The sequence below is a fragment of the Mesoplodon bidens genome, assembly GCF_964165515.1.
Source record: "Mesoplodon bidens genome assembly, chromosome: 11".
NCBI lineage: Eukaryota > Metazoa > Chordata > Mammalia > Artiodactyla > Ziphiidae > Mesoplodon > Mesoplodon bidens.
This window is the reverse complement of record NC_138167.1, coordinates 59019419-59035960: the sequence shown is the minus strand read 5'-3', so window position 1 is coordinate 59035960 and position 16542 is coordinate 59019419. Positions and strand designations below refer to the sequence as shown.

The window sequence follows — 16542 nt, the reverse complement described above, 5'->3', positions numbered from 1 at the left end:
GTAATTGTGCTGCATGAGTCTCGATTTTCCTTAAAGCAGTTGTTCTTTGAATCATTTTAAATCTGTAAATGGCAAGGGTTGAAACAGGAGGAAAGGGGTCCAGTGGAGAAAGCCAGTGGGCACTGGACGGGCCACCACAGTGGGGTCGGGTGTTCCTGACACCGCAGAGGTGACTGGCAGCCTGCCAAGAGGACCAGATCAGGGTCAGGGTCAGGGTCAGCTGAGTTCTGACCTGCTTTTCCGTACCTAGGGGTGGCCTTCCCCTTGGCCCTGCACGGGCAGCTGGGTCACATGATCAGTACATCAGTATTGCCAGCTCCCCCTTCCCTCTGCTCCCCCCCTACCCCCCTGCCCTCCATCCTTTTTGGCTCCATGTGGGATGCTGGGATGCACGGATGAAGCACTCATGGCCTCCGGATCTGAGGGAGGCAGGAGGCATGCCTTAAGAATCCCTGGAGGGGCCGCTTTGGGGGCCGCAAGGATGGCTATTACTTAACACATGAGGTCAAGTAGTTGCTGACCAAATGGAAGAGAATGCTTTCTGCAGGACCTCGGTGAGGGGGATGCTGGCCAGGTGTCCAAGTCCTACAGCTCAGCCTGATGGGGGTGCCTGGAATCCAAGTATTCCAAATAGTCCCACATCTCAGCAGTCCTAAGGGAAGCCTGGGGCCCCACCTTCGATGGGGTATGTGTCCCCATAGGGGGAACCCTCAGAGAACAGCGTTGTTGATCCGGGCAGCCATTCTAGAGTGAGCAGACATCGCTAGCACCACGCTGTCCATTTCAGCCAGCCCTCCACGCCGGCCAGGGCTGTCCGGGGCCCGCCACCTCCCCCCGGCCCTGTGCCACAGCCAGGAGCCCCCTGTGGTCCTGCAGGCATGCAGTGTGTTCTCATCGTGTCAACGTGAGCCTTCGATGAGGATGCGCAAAGTTCAGAGTCATCCCCGGTTTCCAGCAGAGCTGTCTGAATTGATACTCTTTGTTGATTCCACGTTTCATGAACTAATTGGGCAGAACTGCTGGCAAAGCTGTTGAAAACACGGTTTTGTCCTGTTGGTTTACTTTGTCCTTGTAATCTTACACATGACATTTCATTACCTAGTGATTTATTTTTTCATGAAAGACAAAGGTAAATCTGATGCTTTTTTACTGTGAAAAGGCAGATCGTATATTTGAGATGGAAGTTAAGTCAGCATGAGCACGGCAGAGATCATCAGGGCAGTGACATTCTTCCTAACCCAGCGCAGTCCTGGCTCTGATTCACAACAACGGGCCCCTGGCATCTGCTCCACCCACCCCAGCCTGCCCCTCACGCCCCAGGGTCTGGACACCCAAACCTCTCTCTGTGGTTGTGTTTTGCTGCTCGGCCCTCTCGCTGCAGTCCGGGTGTGACCCACGGTCCCCAGCCCAGCCCCTCCGCCCACAGAGCATCTCTGATGGCTTCTGGGCGCTGCAGAGGGTGTGAAATATGGCATTTGGCACAGACATTTGTTAAAGATCAGTCTTGAAAAATGAAATAGAAGGATTTGTGTCTCAATCTAAATCACTTTAAATGTCAACTCCCCATTAAACTGAGATATACACGGTGATGTAAGTGCCAGGATGTTACCAAGGCCGGCACTGTCATCTCTGCAGTTCTGACCCTGGGTCCCCTCCTCCCCCAACCAGAACGTCATCTCAGGCTCACCTGGGCCCGTGTGGGATCACACCTCCCCACACTGCCCTGTTCTGTCAAGCCCTGTCCTCTGGGCCCCCGGACAGCGCCGCCCCCTTCCCCGCCCCTGCCGCCTGCAGGCTTGACAGGTGTAATGCACACTTGGGTGGCTGGCCTTGAGGGAGTCACTTTCACCTTTCAGAGCCTCAGTTTCCTCATCTGTGGAAGGGGTAAGCGTGACCCCAGGCTGACCTCACAGGTCCTTGGGGTTTGGGGAAAGGGAAATAGTGGATGAGAAGCATTTCTAAAACCCCAGGGGAGTCTCTGTAGGTGAAAGGCTGGTGATTTTCCTCCTGTGGCACATTCCAGAATATTCTGGAGTGCTCATGTTCCCAATGGCTGCATCAGAATGAAGCCACACCCTCGTTCCCTCCTGAAACCCTCCTGCCCATCTGGTCTTCGGTGCCTTGTAGCAGGGACGCCCAGGCCCCGGGGGGGTCTCTCCACTCTGCGTGTCCAGGCTGCACCTGGCCTTGTGCAGTCATGGCCGTGTGGCTTCAGGGTTTCATAGGACAGATGGGCGTGTGATGGACGAGGAACAGACAAGTGGAGAACTGCATTTTCCCTCTTCCCCATGACCTTTGCCATCCACACCCCGAGGATGGCATGCTTCCCGGACCTTTGGAGGAGAGAGGAAGAGTCTGGTCCTCATGCCAAGTCTGTGGAGAAGTGGCCATGGCTTTTTGGATTACTATGGTGACAGACTCATCACACTGGCTGAACAGCCTCTGCCCAGCTTCCAATTTCAAAAGATTTTGAAAATAAGGACAACTGGCAATAGCATCATGACTTGGAGAAAAGAGAAGTGTGCACTGAGGTCAGGTAAAACCCCTCTGGGTGCTTAGCCAGAGTGGACGGTAGAAACCTTAGGATGCCCCTGCTTTTTTATCCTCTGAGCCCCTGCTCTGACTAAGGCCTCGTGTGATACACAAAGAGCACAGGGCCTCCTCCTGGTGCCTGGACCTAACCTGTGGACCTGGGAGACCCCTGCAGTGGTCAGAAAACTATCAGGCAGAGGTGGAGCCTCCCGGCACCGCGGTTGCCCCTTCACTCTGTGAATACGTGGCTCTAGCAGGAGCAGGAAAAGATGCCAGCGCAGAGGTGAGCTCCACTGGAAGGGGCAGAGTTAGCAGGAAGATCCTCTCACCTGGGGCAGGAGAAGCCAGATAACGGGCTCACCAAGGCCACGTTGTCCCCCCTCAGTCTTCCGTTCTCAAAACTCTGCAGCTCAGACAGAAAACCTGACCTCCCCCGTGGGATCAGACCCCACTGGGAGCTGTCTTTTGGGTCCCATGAAGATCAAGGGTCCCTGCACATCACCCCAAACTTCTGGGCCAGCCTGGGTAAGGCGGAGCCTCCCACAGCCCCTGGAACTGAGAGGAAGGGTGCAGACTCCCTCCCCCTGAGCCTGCTGGCTCGTTCCTGGCCGGGATTGGCCTCTGCCTGTTTAAAAGGGAATAAAAAAAGCATCACAGCCAAAATATAAGCAGGAGCCTCTGAAAGAATGCACACTCTCTATGGAAAGGAACACTTTCTGAAGACCTAAAGGGAGGGTTAGCTCTGGAAATAACCCCTGCAGTAAACGTGAGTCTTCTGGTCAGTGTCTGCTTGTTGGCATCAAAGAGATAAAAGAGGCTGTGACCTCTGTGACCCAAGAGCAAGAAGCCTGAAGGAAGGGCAGGCTGGGATGAAATGCAGGCAAACGTCCAAAGGTTTGCAGGGCCAAATAGAGGCTGAACTCAATGGGACCCAAAACATCAGAGTGGACTGAGATGTGTACAGAAGCTGCAGATAATGGACATGTCACTGCAGAGAATCAACACAGGGGTGTGAACCAACCTTAAACCAAGAGGCAGTTCATAGGAGACCCAGGAAATGAAGCCAAAGAGGGAGAAGTTATAAGTACAGAAGACAGAGGACAGAAATCCAACCTGGGAAAGTGGACACCACTGTGGGGAGACACGTGGCGAGAACAAAGAATAACCATGTTAAGGTGAAAAGAGAGAGTTGCCCAGAAGCTTTCCTGAGCCAGGGAAAACCCTCAATTAAAGCAGAATAAAAGCATCCGGGACCCAAGCATCCATGGCAATATCTGTGAATTGGAAGAGTGAAGGAAAACTCTCTAATCATCCAGGTTGTACTGGAGAAAAAAATTAAGGCACGAGGACAAGTCCATAGACCTCCGAAGGCACAGACAAGCCACCTCTGAACCCAGGAGACCCAGAACCAGAGTGAAGGACAGGACCATCTCCAGGGATTCGTCAAAAAATACTTTTACTTGTGAGTTCAGTCCTATTTCTGGTTGTTGTTTTGGACACAGGGAGTAAACAGGATGGCTTTAAATTTGCAAGGATTTAGCAAGTGTACCACCCACATACCTTTCCTGAAAGAGTCAATGAAACATGTCCTGGAGCCAATCAAAGAAATACGAATGAGTGGCTGATGACCTCGGAAAGGTCATAGGTCATATGTAAGAAGATCAGTGGTGACTAGATACCAATTAACTACATAGAGCTTAGATATGAATTATTCCTGTAACTGTGGTTATGCAGTTGGCAACACTGTTATTTAATGTACTGTGTATGTTGTGAAGAATATTTTTGTATAATCTGATTTGTAACTTCTGGTTAAATGGACAACAGCTGCAGGGGGGCAGCTGCAGATGGAGAAAAGAGTCACTTAATGTCTCTTCATGGAAAGAAGGAACTTACATCACTAGGGAAATGGCTTAATCATTAAAAGTGCATTTGATTAACATAAAGGCCACCACTAATAGAAACAAGAATGTGATTTCTCCTAAACTACAGTGGAAGAAAAAACGAGTAAAACTGTGTGTAAGGAAATGAACCATGAAAGGAGCAAAACCAGAAATCAGTGTGGAACATGCTGATCAAGACAGAAATGCAGCCTCAGTGGTGACAATAAATGTAAATGGGCTAGCCTTCTCTTCTAAAAGGCAGAGACTATCAAATCAGGTTTTTTAAATAGTCAAATATGTGTTGCCTTCTAAGGGCACTCCTACAAACAAACCAAAAAGTTTAAAAGCAAATAATAAACAAAGTTACTAGGCAAATGAAATGGAAAGGAAATCAGTAGGTAAAGTGATTAAATTGGAACAATATGGTGGCATATATTGATACATTTAAGATGTATATATAGTTATTGACACATACTGATCCATTACAGTTCAAACTAGTAGAAGTATCACAGAAACCTTTATGTACTGATTAACATAAGTTTACAGGAAGCAAACCCAAGTACAAATAAACAAATTGATCAGAAACACAATTTTTAGTTGGAATTTAAACAGCTCTTAAATCTGTGTTAAGGTCAAGTAAACACCACTGGAAACAACAATAAAAAGAACCAGGACACAGATCTTTTGAAAAATGAAATGACCAAGGTTGAATTTGCAGCAACATGGTGAACATTATAACATACAAATAGGCTGCTTCTAATTTTCTATTATTTATGAAATTTACAAAAATATCCATAATCCAGGTTACTAACTAACCAAAGAGGAGGCATGTGCCAACTTTCTTTTCCAACCACAATGCGATATATTTAAAACTATACCCCAAATAATAACCTTAACCCTAGCAACCAGAACCTTCCTGTAATTTGTGGGTTGAAGGATGAAATAAAACATGCAGACCGACCCACGAGTCACATGCAGGTGTGAGGTCAGCCTTTCCAGCTCTGCTCCCGGGCAAAACAATTGTGATCTGCTTAACTCAGAACACGTGACCTTGCTCTCTGTGCCTCCGTCTCCACATCTATAAAATGGGCAAAATGCTATTCCCTGCTTCCTAGGGCTGCTGTAAGGTTGACGGAGTTAGAACGTTAACACCATCACGTGGGCCAGCACTTACTGGACGATACAGTGTACACATCTGACTGACTGTTAAATCTCATTTAAAATGTGACGAGAATAAGATAGTGCACCTGTGGGTACGGGGAAGGATGGACTCTTCGGTATACTTGTGTCTTAAATAATTTTATTTTTAACTCAGAAAGAACGAAAATGAAGAACCCAAGCTATGGAAAAAGCCACCTTCAAAAAGATTGGAGAAAACCTGTAAAGATGAAAAAGAAATATTAATGATTTTTTAAAGGCATGGAATTAATTGTTGCATCTCTGGCAAAACTATAAAAATTCATTTTTACTTCTGTCATGTGTAGATTTTTTTTTATGTTAGAAAATAGTTCTGAAAGGGAGAAGGGAAAATCAGCCTGCAATGGGGCCTCAAATTATTCAAGAGTGCGTGCATAGCTAGCCCACTGATCACTACATATGGAAATTTGATTAAAGATACGATTGTCTGGGGAAGGGGGATTACCAAAAACAAAGGCGTAGAAAAATGTTAATGTTCTCCAGTAAAAGTTCCAGATGGAGATGTTTTAACTGGCATGTTCTTGAAAGCATTCAGTGTACAGGTGTCTCTTCCCTGCCAACTGGAAAATGTGGAAAATTACCCAGTTCATTTTAGGAACTAGTGAATCCCTGATGCTGGAAAGGTCCCCAAAATTAGAAAAATACCCAGAAAGTCATTTTGTTCAATAAAGACTTTTGAGTCTGTGCTGTGGGCTGGGAGCCCTTCCAGGCACAGAAATCCTTCAGCAAAGCACCCCGAGGCCCTCCAGGACCTGGCATTGTTTGCAGGATGCAGATAAATCTCTGGGGTCCCTGCTCCTGGTGGGAGTAGTGATTGGGACATATGTCACCCGCACCTGCATAAAATAACAGCAGACTGATTTCTGCAGTCCTTTAAAAGAACCAAAAAATAAAGGCCACCACACAGTAGCTTTATATAAGAAATGTAAATACACTTTAATATTTCAGAATCAGGTAGAACAAAAAGCCCTATAAGGAGATCAAATAAAATGTGTGTTCTGATTCAGAAGATGCTGAAAAAGGCACCAGACAGACCCTGTATTTATTCCTCAGGAAAATATCAAAAGAATGATGGTCACAGACCTCCAGGCTAACCTGGAAGAGAAGGTGGGCCCTCCCTGGAACCGTGTCCCCCCGAAACCAAAGCTGCCATTGCACTGAAGATGGGCCCCGCCCTGTCCATACCGGGGCTGAGGCCCAGGCTGGCTGTCGTGAGGCTAGCCTGCAGTCACCTGGGAACTTGTTACTTTTTGGAAGTTTTGGCAAGTGAACTCACACAACTATTTGATATGAGAAAATGCAATCATTACTTGCAGAAGGTAAATAAACAGGTATTTCCAAAACTCTGGAGAATCACCTGAAATGCCTTGAAAACTAATTAGAGAATTTATTAAATTGGACCAGTTATGAACATAGAAGTTTCTCTACTTGTATTCAACTGCAAGCTTTCATAGACACAAACAAGCTCTGGTCTAGATCAGAGGTTGGCCGACTACCGCCTGCTCGCCAAATCTGGCCCCCCACCTATTTTTTAAATAAAGCTTTATTGGCACACATCCTTGCTTATTCACTCACATATTGTCTAGGCATGCATTCACACTGCAATGGCAGAGTTGAGTCTTTGCAGAGAGACTTTTATGGCCCGCAAAGCTGAAAATATACACTACCTGGACCTTGGTAGCACAAGTTTGCCAACCCTAGACTAGATTAATAAAGGTTTATCAACCCTGAGGGCCAGGGCACGGAGTCAGCAGTAGCGTGAACACAAGTGTCATTTAGGAGGTGAAAACGGGAGGTGAAATTTATAGGCAGCTTTAAGGAAGAAACATGCCCGCTGGCTCATGGAAGAGAGACTGGACAAAAGCCTGTGTGTTCTCACCTCCAAGCAAGTATGTGTAATGATTTAATTACAATAAATAAGTGAAATAAAAGTAAGAGAGAGGGGAGAGCTCTGTTAATAGCAGGAGAAAACATAAAATAACTCGGAATAACTTTGGTAAGAAAAGGCACCTATGAAGATAATGGCAAAACCTCCCCATGGGAGACTTAAAAAGACTTGAATAAATGAATAGAAAGATGTCACATACTTTGATAAGGTGGGGAATTGTCTAAATGTTATGAGGTTTTCTGTTCTTTCAAATTTGATGCTTAGATTTAATACAGTTTCAATCAAATCTCCAGTGAGTTTTTCTGGAACATTACAAAATGATTTCACATTTTACGTTGGGTGGGACTTCTCCACGGTGAGTGGGAAGGCTTTGGGACATGCCCCAGTGTCCACCTCCTGCTGGGGATGGACAAGGGGGTAAGAGAGCTTTGTGAGCAGCTCAGCGCTGGGCGATGCAGCCACTGCTTGGTTCTGCCCCTCACCCCCCTCCCAAATTAACAGCAGACCCTGTCTGGCAAAGAGCCCAGGATACAATGAAAACCAGAGAAGATGTTGGCTCGTCTGCTGCTCTTTCTGACCCACGAACCAGACCACGTGGTCCTGAGAAGAACCTGGAGGTTGGTGAGCACGGACTGGGGGTACAGTGCGGAAGGGGCTGCCCCCAACAACAGATGCTGGGAAAACCGGCTTCATACTTGGGGGAAATTCAACTTGGATCCTTACCTCACACCACGTTCCAAATTAAATTCCCGAGGGATTACAGACTAAAATACGATACATGAAACCATGAGATGGTTAAGGACAAGTCCAGGTGGACATTTGAGTTCAGGGGAGGAAGGGGAAGAAGGATGCTGAAACGGTCCATCAGCCTGAAACTAGTAAGAATCAGTGATGATTGCAGACACTCGCCTATGCTGTTCTGAGCACGAGCACAGGTCGACCTGCTCAGGCTGACGGCCACCGTGGGCCATGCACTGTTACCACCCCATTTTACAGATGAGAACACTGAGGCCTTCTGCAGGCCACCCAGTAACTGAGAGACCCACGCTAGGCCCACCTTCAGGGGCAGCCCGGCCTTGCCTTGATATCCCAAACTTGTGAAAGTCCAGCTCACCTTCCGAGAACAGAGGCAGATGGCAAGGTGGGCGTCGGGGAACCCACCCGGCAGGAGCTGGTTTCTAACCCCGGGGCTGGGGGCAGCAGGCAGACGACAAGGCACACAGCCCAGGGGTGGAAAGTTTCTGAAACATGAAGTGGGGACAAGGTGTGGTGAGAGATTCTCCGTCGGGAATCAGCAGCTGAAACACGAATGGGCGCTGCTCCTCGGGACTCGCTGTGGTTGGTGTTCATTTCCTTTACCTTCACGTTGAGGCCTCGTGAAGGATGCTGGTTATAAGCATGGGAATTTGCCAGTCTTTCTGGGAAGAGCTGGGCAGTGTGTCATCAAGAGAATCAGAAATGCATGTTTCAGGGCTTCCCTGGTGGCGCAGTGGTTGAGAGTCCGCCTGCCGGTGCAGGGGACATGGGTTCGTGCCCTGGTCCGGGAAGATCCCACATGCCGTGGAGCGGCTGGGCCCGTGAGCCATGGCCGCTGAGCCTGTGTGTCCGGAGCCTGTGCTCCGCAACAGGAGAGGCCACAGCAGTGAGAGGCCTGCATACCGCAAAAAACAAACAAAAAAAGAAATGCATGTTTCAGACCCTTTGGAAAACAGTCTGGCATTTGCTCAAAAAGTGAGACACGGAGCTACCGCATGACTCGGGATCCCTCTCCTGGGGGAATTCCCGGGATGGGATGGGGGCGTCACTGCTGATGAGTGTAGTCTGGGGGGATAGAAATGTTCTAAGTTGACTGTGGTGATGGTTGCACAGCTCTGAATAGAGCAAAACCACTGACTTTACCCTGTAGAAGGGCACATGGTCTGGGCTGTGAGCTATCCCTCCGTGAAGCCGCTATTAGCAGATGGATGTGGATGGATATTTGAGCAAGAAAGGGTTTGTCCTCGGCCCGGTCTTGGGACTCCTCTGACTGACAGCGGCCTGGTGGGGCCACCGCCCCCTCTGCCAACATGTGGCACCGTAAAGAGCCTGCCTGGGCCCAGCAGGTGACCTGCCCAGGCCCTGAAAGTGGACACAGGAGGCGGCGCAGGGAAGGGTTGTGATGCTGAGCTTCCCGGGCACGCGGGGCCTCCCTCGCCGCTGTGGACGGCCAGGTGTCGGGGAGAGCGTGTCTGATGACACCTCTGAGGACACACCTCCACCCCCCCACCCCAACCCCGTCATTGCCAGGCATCGCCTGTGAACTTGGGACAGTGGGTCGGCCGCGAGCTGCAGTGGCCGAGGCCATCATCCTGCGATGCCGGCCGGGCTCTAATTGCTGGGGTTGGCGAGTGGGTGGATGGGACATCAGAGGCTGACTCTGCCGGGAGACAAAGCAGACAGGGATCCGAGGCCGGCCTGCACCATCCACACTCCCTTTAGAAAAGCCGCCTGGCGAGCCGGCTGTTCCCAGGGCAGTTGAGCCCGTGGGGAGGTCGAGGGCAGCCCCCTGCAGAGCTGGAGGTGGCCTGGGCTGAGGCTGGCCCGCCAGGGAGACGTGACCCTGGCAGCATCAAGGTCATGAGTGGAACTGGACTGGACCAAGTGTGACCCGTGAGGGGCACGGGCTGGTCTCAGCCTGGGGGGCCCATCCAGTGGAGGCACCTCCCCGCGGGAGCCAGGCAGCACCTGGACAGGATGCTGCAGGGATGCCGGCCTCTCTCAGGCCGAGTGGGGCTCTCAGCCACTTCCCTCACCCAGGACTCAGGCACCCACCCGCCTTTGGAGTAGATGGAGCTGGAGGCCCCTATGTGGGGCTGGGGCCCGGGAGCCTGGCTCGGGGTGGATGAATTTTTTGTGCTGCTGCGCATTTGATGACGGAGAGCCTTTGCCATCTCACAGCTCAGCAGTCAGACATCCAGCACCGCATGGCCGGGGTCTCGGCCCAGGTCCCACAGGGCAGAAACCCAGGTGTGGGCCGGGCTGCATCTCACCTGAGGCTCTGGGAAAGAGCCTCGCCCAGGTTCGCTCGGTTGATGGCAGAATTCAGGTCCCTGATGCTACAGGACTGAGGCCTGTTTCCTTTCGGCTGTCCTTGGAGGTCGCTCACTGTCCCTAGAGGTCACCTCACTCCTCGCCAGACCGTGCCCTGACCCTGGGTGATGGGTGAGTTCTAAGGGTGGCCTGTGGCCTCTGTCCCTGGTGTCACCTCGTGGCTGTGTTGCATTTCATTAGCGTGGCTCCCCTGCTGGGGTCCCCCCTGACATTCTTGCATTGGCACCACCTCTGAGTTCTGCTTTCATTTTTAGAAAGTGGAGTGAGATCTTTTTTTTAGAAAGTGGAGTAACTTAGGTACTCAGGAGATGGCATGAATGCAGAGTCCTTCCAGGTCTGGAGAGTCGTCTGTCTCCGCATCCTTTATCTCATCTTGCTTGCCCGTCCTCACATGGCGTGTGGTTTATTTCCATAATCTTGCTAGCCGCCCTGTGCGCTGTGGGCATGCTGCTCGGCCAGGGGACAAACCCACGGCTGCTCGAGGGGGGCCCTGGGCTGTGTAGGGGTGTTTTCCTGAGAGAAGGAGGCCTGGGCTGCAGCGGGGCTTTGCAGTACCTAATGGATGTCCTCAGTAAACCTCCAATCTCAGTGAAATCCTATTACAAGCTCATCACTTAATTTAGGGCTAGGAGACCAGTATCCCTTTATTTGTTCAGAGGCCTTGTAAACCCAGAGGAGCCTAGACAAAGCATCGTCAGGCCCCGGTTCTATAGACATGCGGGCGTCGTGCAGAAAAAAATGCAGTGGTCCTGGATGAGGCTGTCAGATGGCAGCCGTGCTCTGCTCACAGCCTCTACTGTGAAAAGGGGGAAACTGTGCCCCTGGGTGGTCCCGTTCCAGGCTCCCATTTAGTGGATGTGGAAACTGAGGCTGTGGCAGCCAAGCCCCTTTCCTGAGGCCGCAGAACAGGAAGAGCCCAGCTGAGATTCAAACCCAGACCTGTCTCAATGGGGTCCTTCCTAAGACCCCAAATCTCACCAGTGACAGACCCCAGGCTGTAGGGAGGGGGCAACGGTGGGGCAGGAAACGCACACTGGGGTGACCCCAGGGAGGCAGCTGCTGCCAGGGTCCTGGACCACAGCCCTCCGCCCCCTCTGAGACCTGAGTCAGAACCACCCTCCACAGGCCTCCAGGGCCGGGCAGGGAGTTGTCCAGCAGGTACACACGTGCACACACATGTACACATACACACACACACAATTCCACACACCTGCACACACATCCACATAAATACACATACACTCACATGCACACATCTCCACACATGTGCATACACTTGCATCGACGTTCTTTTTCAAATGCCCATGGAGGCTGCTGTCAGTTTTGTTGGGACCCTTGTATCACTGGGCACTTAATCAACCCCCGGCATCTCTGAGGCCTTTGTAACTCTTTTTCTCAATATGGCTCCTCATCACAGAAAAGCTGGGGATAAGGCCCTTGGAGTTGGCAAAGCCCCTGATGAAGGGTGTGCTGGGCGGTCACTCACCACAGGACCATCCAGTAAACAGGGTCTGGATCATTGCGTTAATGGCTACTTGCTGATCACCCTTCAGAGCCAAGGGTGAATTTGCCATCACAGGGACAGCCCAGCATGGCCCCTGATCTGCCCCTGTTCGGAATTCGAGGCTCAGGGGTGATTTTGCTTTGGTGGCATGAATTCTCAGTCACCCCTCCTCCTTTTACAGGGGCCTTATAACCTGAGCCATCCCTTGTATCAGGATTGGACCTGGATCCTAGCGTTCCTGATCCAAAACCAGAGGCTCCAGAATGCTTTCTTCCCTCCCGGAGGAGGAAACAACACAGCTTGTCCATAATGAGGCAGCTCAACAGAAATAGAAACTGTGGTCCACTAGGACCTAGCCCCCCTCAGAAACCCACCACGCTGGGACCCAGCCTGGTGCAGACTTTCTAGAAACTTCTCTCAGAAGACACACTCCAAGAACGAGTCACGAGCCAAAGAAAATAAATAAATGGTTGTAAAGATAGATATATAATTTTCCCACATCAGAATCAAGAAACTGTTTTTTTTTTTAGAAAGAGAAGCTAGACCATTTAGCTAAACAATAAATATGTATTATTACAGCTATCAGCTTGCCTAAAGTAAGGACACTCCAGTTTGGTTGTCTATAAAAGCTAAATAGAACAGCACAAACCTTCCCCCAGAGGGCCCTGGCAGCTCCCGCCCATCCTCCTCCCACAGCTCTCTGCCTCATGGCACAGAAGGTCTGTGCCATCCCACATCACTTGATGCCCTGGTTAGAACAATCTGCTGCCTGGCCCCCGGTCCCTCACGTCCAGGTGCTGCATCCTAGCGGTGACTGAGTGGCGGATGTTTTAATGGTGAAGACAGGTGAAATGCCTGGAGCAGCCCGGCTACACCCAGAGCTGGTATCTCATCTTCGGGCTCCCTGTTCAGATCCATAAAGGCTGAGAAGCAGCTTACGACAGGTGCGGGGTGAGGGGCTTGTGGTGGTTCTGGCCGTCCCTGGGTTTATCCTAAGCTCTTGCTCTCATGTCTTCTCCCTCTCGTTCTGCTGGGACCCCCATGTCAGTGCTGAGCCCCTGCCTGGCACTTGCTGCGCCCTTGTCCCTTTATCCCCTGAGGTTCAGTCACCCTCTGGTCTGTGGCAGCAGCCTCGCCCCGGGTAAGCGGGCACTGAATCTGCTCCTGCCCTCCGACCCGCAGGGCCCGCTTTGCGAGGGGGAGGTCAGTGAGCACCCAGACGTGCCGACTCTTTACAGTTCACTCCAGACGGCCCTCCCAGCCTTTGCTGGCTCTCCATCAGCCCAGCGAGGGCTGCGGTGTGAGGATGGCAGGAGGGGGTCCCGGGGTCAGACCTGGCACCTCCCCATTGGCTGTGCTGCCCTGGAGTTTCCAATCTCGGGCCCTGGCGGGGCCGCGAGGGTAATGATGCACAGAGGTGCCCGTCTGCCCTGCCTGGTGCAGGGCCGGGGTCGCCACTTCACGCTGCTTCATAAGCACAAGGGGACGTGTCCTGAGGCCACAGGGCAGGGACGGAACTGCCCCTCCGGCTGAGAGGGCCCTCAGCACCCCACCCAGGCTTCCCCCTTCCCCCTGCCCCGCTCCATCCTCTCCCCGGCTTCTCTCCTACGTGGCACCGTCGTGGTCTGGCCCTTCAGAACTGGCTCAGCAAGGTCCCGCCAGGCACTACCCGCAGCCCTCAGCCCCGCAGATTCCCCGGAGCGTCATGGGCCGTGCATGTCCCATGTCATCAGGGGTGTGCTCCCTGTTTGGGGGCAGTTCACGTGACCTTGCTGTGCTGTGGGCTCCAGGAGACGAGGCCCTCCACTCCTTGCCTACTAAGGACCCCTAAATATCAGGAGGTGGCGTAGTTGTCATTCTTCTTGGCATTTAGCAGCCCCTAGATGGGGGCAGAGGAGTGATGGAGACTGGGTGGGGGACAGAGGTCCTTAGAGGCAGCGCAGTGACAAGACACAGGTGCGTCCGGGGCAGCTGGGCTGGTGCTCGAGGGGCGGGGCAGGGACTGGGGCCCTGCTATCTCATGCTGGGCATCCTCAGACCAGGCCTTGGCCCTCGTGCTGCCCCCCCCCACTTTGTCACCAGCCCCGCCGTTCGAGGTGCCACATCTCTGTCCCATCCCCCATCCTGCGCGCTGGACGCCAGTGCGAGTTTTCACAGGCCCTTGGGTCTCCAGGTGGCTGGTCGTCTCCTCCCTCACGGCAGGGCAGAGGGGGACGTGTCTGAGCAGCCAGGACCCCTCTGCGGACGATCGTGTGCCCTCCCTCCTCGGGCGTCTGGGACATCGCAGGCTCAGGAGTCAGTTAGCCACACTCCTCGGGTGTGAACTGGCCGGATAAGGTCAGGAAATGGTCCCAGAAACTCCATCACATGGCTGGCTGGCATGGATGGGATGATGCACAGCCTTTCCAGAAGCTTCTCCCCAGGCTGTTTTTACTTTCTCCGTGGTAGCAGCCTTCGTGGTCAAGCTCTCTCGCGCAGGCCATGGTCATCTCGCTGCCCCGCAGTTTCCACATCTCCGCTGTGTCCGTTAGAACCTTTTGTTCGGGGCTTTGAGTCCAGAGCATTGTGCTCTTTACACAGAAGACTCATCCTGACCCTAAAGGCAAATGGAAGCTTTTAGAGGAAGAGGAAATATCACTCAGGGGACTCTCAGGGCTGGAAAGTTTCCTTTTGTTTTATAAACGATGCTTTAGAGCATCCAAATACCAAGGAAAACCTCCTCGTCACCTCGGAAGATGTGCTTTCCTTGGCCGGCGGGAAGGACTCTGCCCTGGACGGGAACCCTGGGTGTGTCCACAGCTCAGTCCTCAGGCCAAACACTCCTGGGACTCTCACCACTGACTGAGAGGCTATGTCCACTGAGCCCAGTGACCGCAGGGAACGTGGGCAGTCCTGGGCCGGCTCCTGTGTCAGTTTGTCGTGTGTCCAGCGTGCAAGACGAGGTGACCCTGAGGCCAGCTCTGTCCACCTCGGGGGCGGAGTCCCAGAGAAACAGCTACAGACCCCGAGGATGCAGCCCATGACCTTGGGGTGTTGGACGGCCATGCGCAGAGCTGGAGCCTGCTGAGTGCCGGCTGCTTTCCAGGCCCAGGGACACCAGGGGGTCACACAGAGGCTGCGACCCCAGGACACTCTGGAGCTTTGCACACCAGGAGAGCAGCGGCACTGACCACTGGGATTCAGGAAGCTGGGTGCAGCTCCCAGAAAGCCCCTCCGGCGGGGAAAGGAAAGTTGAGGACAGCTCCCTGGCAGCAAAAGCGGGGTGTGGAGCCTTGTCAGTCACCTGGGACCAGCCGCTTTGCCTCCCTGGGCCTCTGTTCCCATTGGGGTAGAAGGTCCTAAAGCCATGTGGTCAAAGGGTGTCTGGGCGATGTTGCATATCAAGCCATGGTCAGCAAGACAGGGGCTCAGAGCGGATGTCACTGCCCAGTTCAGAGGGGAGGGAGGTGACCGCGGCCCTGAAGGAACCCACGGGGGTTTGGGGAGACCCCCAGTGCAGTGACAGACCTGACCCATAAGAAATTATAACCAGGATGAGCAGGTGCCCTCCAGGAGGCCAGCTCTGGCAAAGATCAGGGCCCTCCGAGGAGCTGGGGCCCACGTCGAGTTTCTTGATCAAGCTCAGCTTGAGGTTGGAGTCACAGGGCTGCTTAGTGGGACTGTCCAGGGGGGCAGGCAGGTCTGGGAGAATCCTCCTGGGAGAATCCCAGGAGAATCCCCAGGAGAATCCTCCTGGGGCCAGTGGAGCAGGGAAACCCCTACACGGGAGCCTTCACCAGGGAGGGGGAGGACATGGCCACAAGGACACCACCTGCTGACCCGAGGCAGCGTCCTGGGCCCTCAGGTGCACGGATGGGGAGGGGACCCCAGGTTGGATGCCCTCTCCAGAGACAGGGATCCAGCAGGGCCCTCATGACATAGCCCAAGCATCCGGCCAGGTGGCTGTCATGGTCCCGCCAGGCCCGGGGTCCTGGTCACTGGCCCTGCGTGTCCCTGAGCAGGTGGGAGGTAAGGGCCACGTGGATGAGACATGACTCACTTCTCATTGGTCATCCCTGGGGCTCAGGATCCCAGGCAGGGGGCAACAAATAGGAGAGCAGGGGCTGCTTCCTGGGTGTCCTCGAGGGTCTGGCCGATTGTCTTGAGAAGATGCTCCCTGGGAAGGGTGCCGGAGACCTGTGGGCTGCTTCAGCTGAGATTATACACGTGGTCTTGTTCAGATCACGGGAACGTCCTGCCGCCTGCAGGGACCAGCCAGCGCTGGTTTTCCAATGAGCTGTGAGGACCAGCACAGGGCCCTGAGCGGGGACCCCTGTGAGGCCCGAGATGGGCCTCGGCCGTGTGATTCCCCAGCTGGAAACGCTTCTCTGGGGCCAGAAGGGCTCTGCTGGCTTCTCCAAAGCCTGTGTGGCTCTGCTGGAGCTTGTTCTTGCCATTCTGACTACTTTTCT

The 16542-nt window shown here is 52.9% G+C and overlaps 1 protein-coding gene across 5 annotated transcripts in view; it reads left to right on the top strand.

The window, feature by feature from the left end:
- Positions 1 to 16542, top strand: part of TAFA5 (TAFA chemokine like family member 5) — a 212025-nt gene that overhangs the window by 175207 nt on the left and 20276 nt on the right. Inside the window, exon 4 of one of the 5 annotated variants that reach the window (XM_081248787.1) lies at positions 5732 to 5964. The exons of 2 other annotated variants lie outside the window; for them this stretch is intronic. In XM_081248787.1, coding sequence (XP_081104913.1) covers positions 5732 to 5827 — 96 coding nt within the window. In that variant the 3' untranslated portion in view covers positions 5828 to 5964. Of the gene's footprint in view, positions 1 to 5727; positions 5965 to 16542 lie in introns of those variants that run through there. 2 more of the 5 variants (XM_081248786.1, XM_081248789.1) reach the window with 2 other exon arrangements.